Genomic DNA, 1,420 nt, shown 5'->3' with positions numbered 1-1,420 from the left:
ACCGTGTCCCCCCGGTCCCAGAGGACAGTGTACCTAACGCACCGTGTACCCCCGGTCCCAGAAGACAGTGTATCTAACGCACCGTGACCCCCCGGTCCCAGAAGACAGTGTATCTAACGCACCGTGACCCCCCGGGCCCAGAGGACAGTGTATCTAATGCACCGTGACCCTGGGTGCTCTGCTGCCTTACCGTGATGCTTTGCTCTCTGAGTGTCATCTCGCGCTCTGTGGCCGAGGACAGGAGGGTTTCGAGGAGCCTGAGAAACTGCTTGGCCGACTGTTCGAAAACCTGGAGTCTGGAAGGAAAAGCAATCTAGTGCATGGGGGTCAGTGCAGGGAATAAACATGAAACGCTATCAGCCGTAGCTTCAGGGTCATTAGCCTGGATCTCCCTCCACCAGAGGGGTTGCAGCGGTTGAAGAAGGTGGCTCACTCCCACCTTCTCCAGGGGGCCACTGGGGAAATGGGGCGACACATGTAGGAACTGTCAGCTACCCCCACATTGCGTATGAAAACGACAGTTGTGAAGACAATGGAACGGCCAGGGAATCGCACTAACGCGGAAGCGATCTCCGAGATTGGGGTGACCCGAACGTGCTCTTACCCACAGCTGGTTCCCGATGGCTCTGCATCAAAATTGCTGGAGAAATATGCCGCAAGAACGGCCAGCAGGTCAGACAGGACCTTCACACACCACGGCTGCTGCAGGGGCAGACAGAGAATCACTTGGTGAGTGCACTCTCCAAAACTGAAATATATTGACTGTGTGTGTGTGTGTGTGTGTGTGTGTGTGTGAGTGAGAGAGAGACACACAAACAGTCAGTAGGGAGAGTGAGAGATACAGTGAGTATGAGAGAGAGAGAGGGTGGACACAGAGATAGTGAGAGAGAGAGAGACAGAGTGAGGGAGAGTGACAATGTGAGAGAGAGAGAGACAGTATGAGAGAAAGAGAGAGATGGGGCGGGGGGGTGGGAAGAGGAGAGTAGAGAGGGAAGGGAGAAGAGGAGAGTGGAGAGGGAGAGATGGTATAGAGAGGGAAAGGGAGAAAATGAGGGTCAGGGGAGGGGCCAGATGGGGCAGAGAGGGTGAGAGAGAGACACAGAGAGGGGGCCAGAGAGACACGGGAGAGGGACTGAGGGAGGGAGGGACAGCGAGACACAGAGAGAGAGACAAGGGGGGAGAAACAGAGACAAGGGGGGGGAGGGAGAGAGACAACGGGAGAGAAAAAAATACAGAGATATAGTGATCGGCAGAAATGTAGACATGAGGCAGAAACAGAAGATAGAGATAGCAAGAGAGTGTGAAAGAGAGAGAGAGACAGAGATGGATAGAGAGAAAGTTGAGGGATGGTAGAGATGACGAGGTGAGATGGAGGGGGGGGGATGAGATGGGGGGGGAAGGATGAGATGGAGGGGTGGGG

The 1,420-nt window shown here is 54.9% G+C and overlaps 1 protein-coding gene across 1 annotated transcript in view; it reads right to left on the bottom strand.

Moving 5' to 3' along the window:
• Window positions 1-1,420, bottom strand: part of LOC125488088 (serine/threonine-protein kinase 36-like) — a 31,023-nt gene that overhangs the window by 16,695 nt on the left and 12,908 nt on the right. Inside the window, exons 12-13 of the mRNA XM_048620912.1 lie at window positions 605-702; window positions 191-296 (exon numbers count right to left, since the gene is read on the bottom strand). Coding sequence (XP_048476869.1) covers window positions 191-296; window positions 605-702 — 204 coding nt within the window. The remainder of the gene's footprint in view (window positions 1-190; window positions 297-604; window positions 703-1,420) is intronic.

Source organism: Rhincodon typus, chromosome 49 (genome assembly GCF_021869965.1).
Source record: "Rhincodon typus isolate 14 chromosome 49, sRhiTyp1.1, whole genome shotgun sequence".
Classification (NCBI taxonomy): domain Eukaryota; kingdom Metazoa; phylum Chordata; class Chondrichthyes; order Orectolobiformes; family Rhincodontidae; genus Rhincodon; species Rhincodon typus.
Note: the sequence above shows the minus strand (reverse complement) of the source record. Positions and strands in the feature narration are given on the sequence as shown.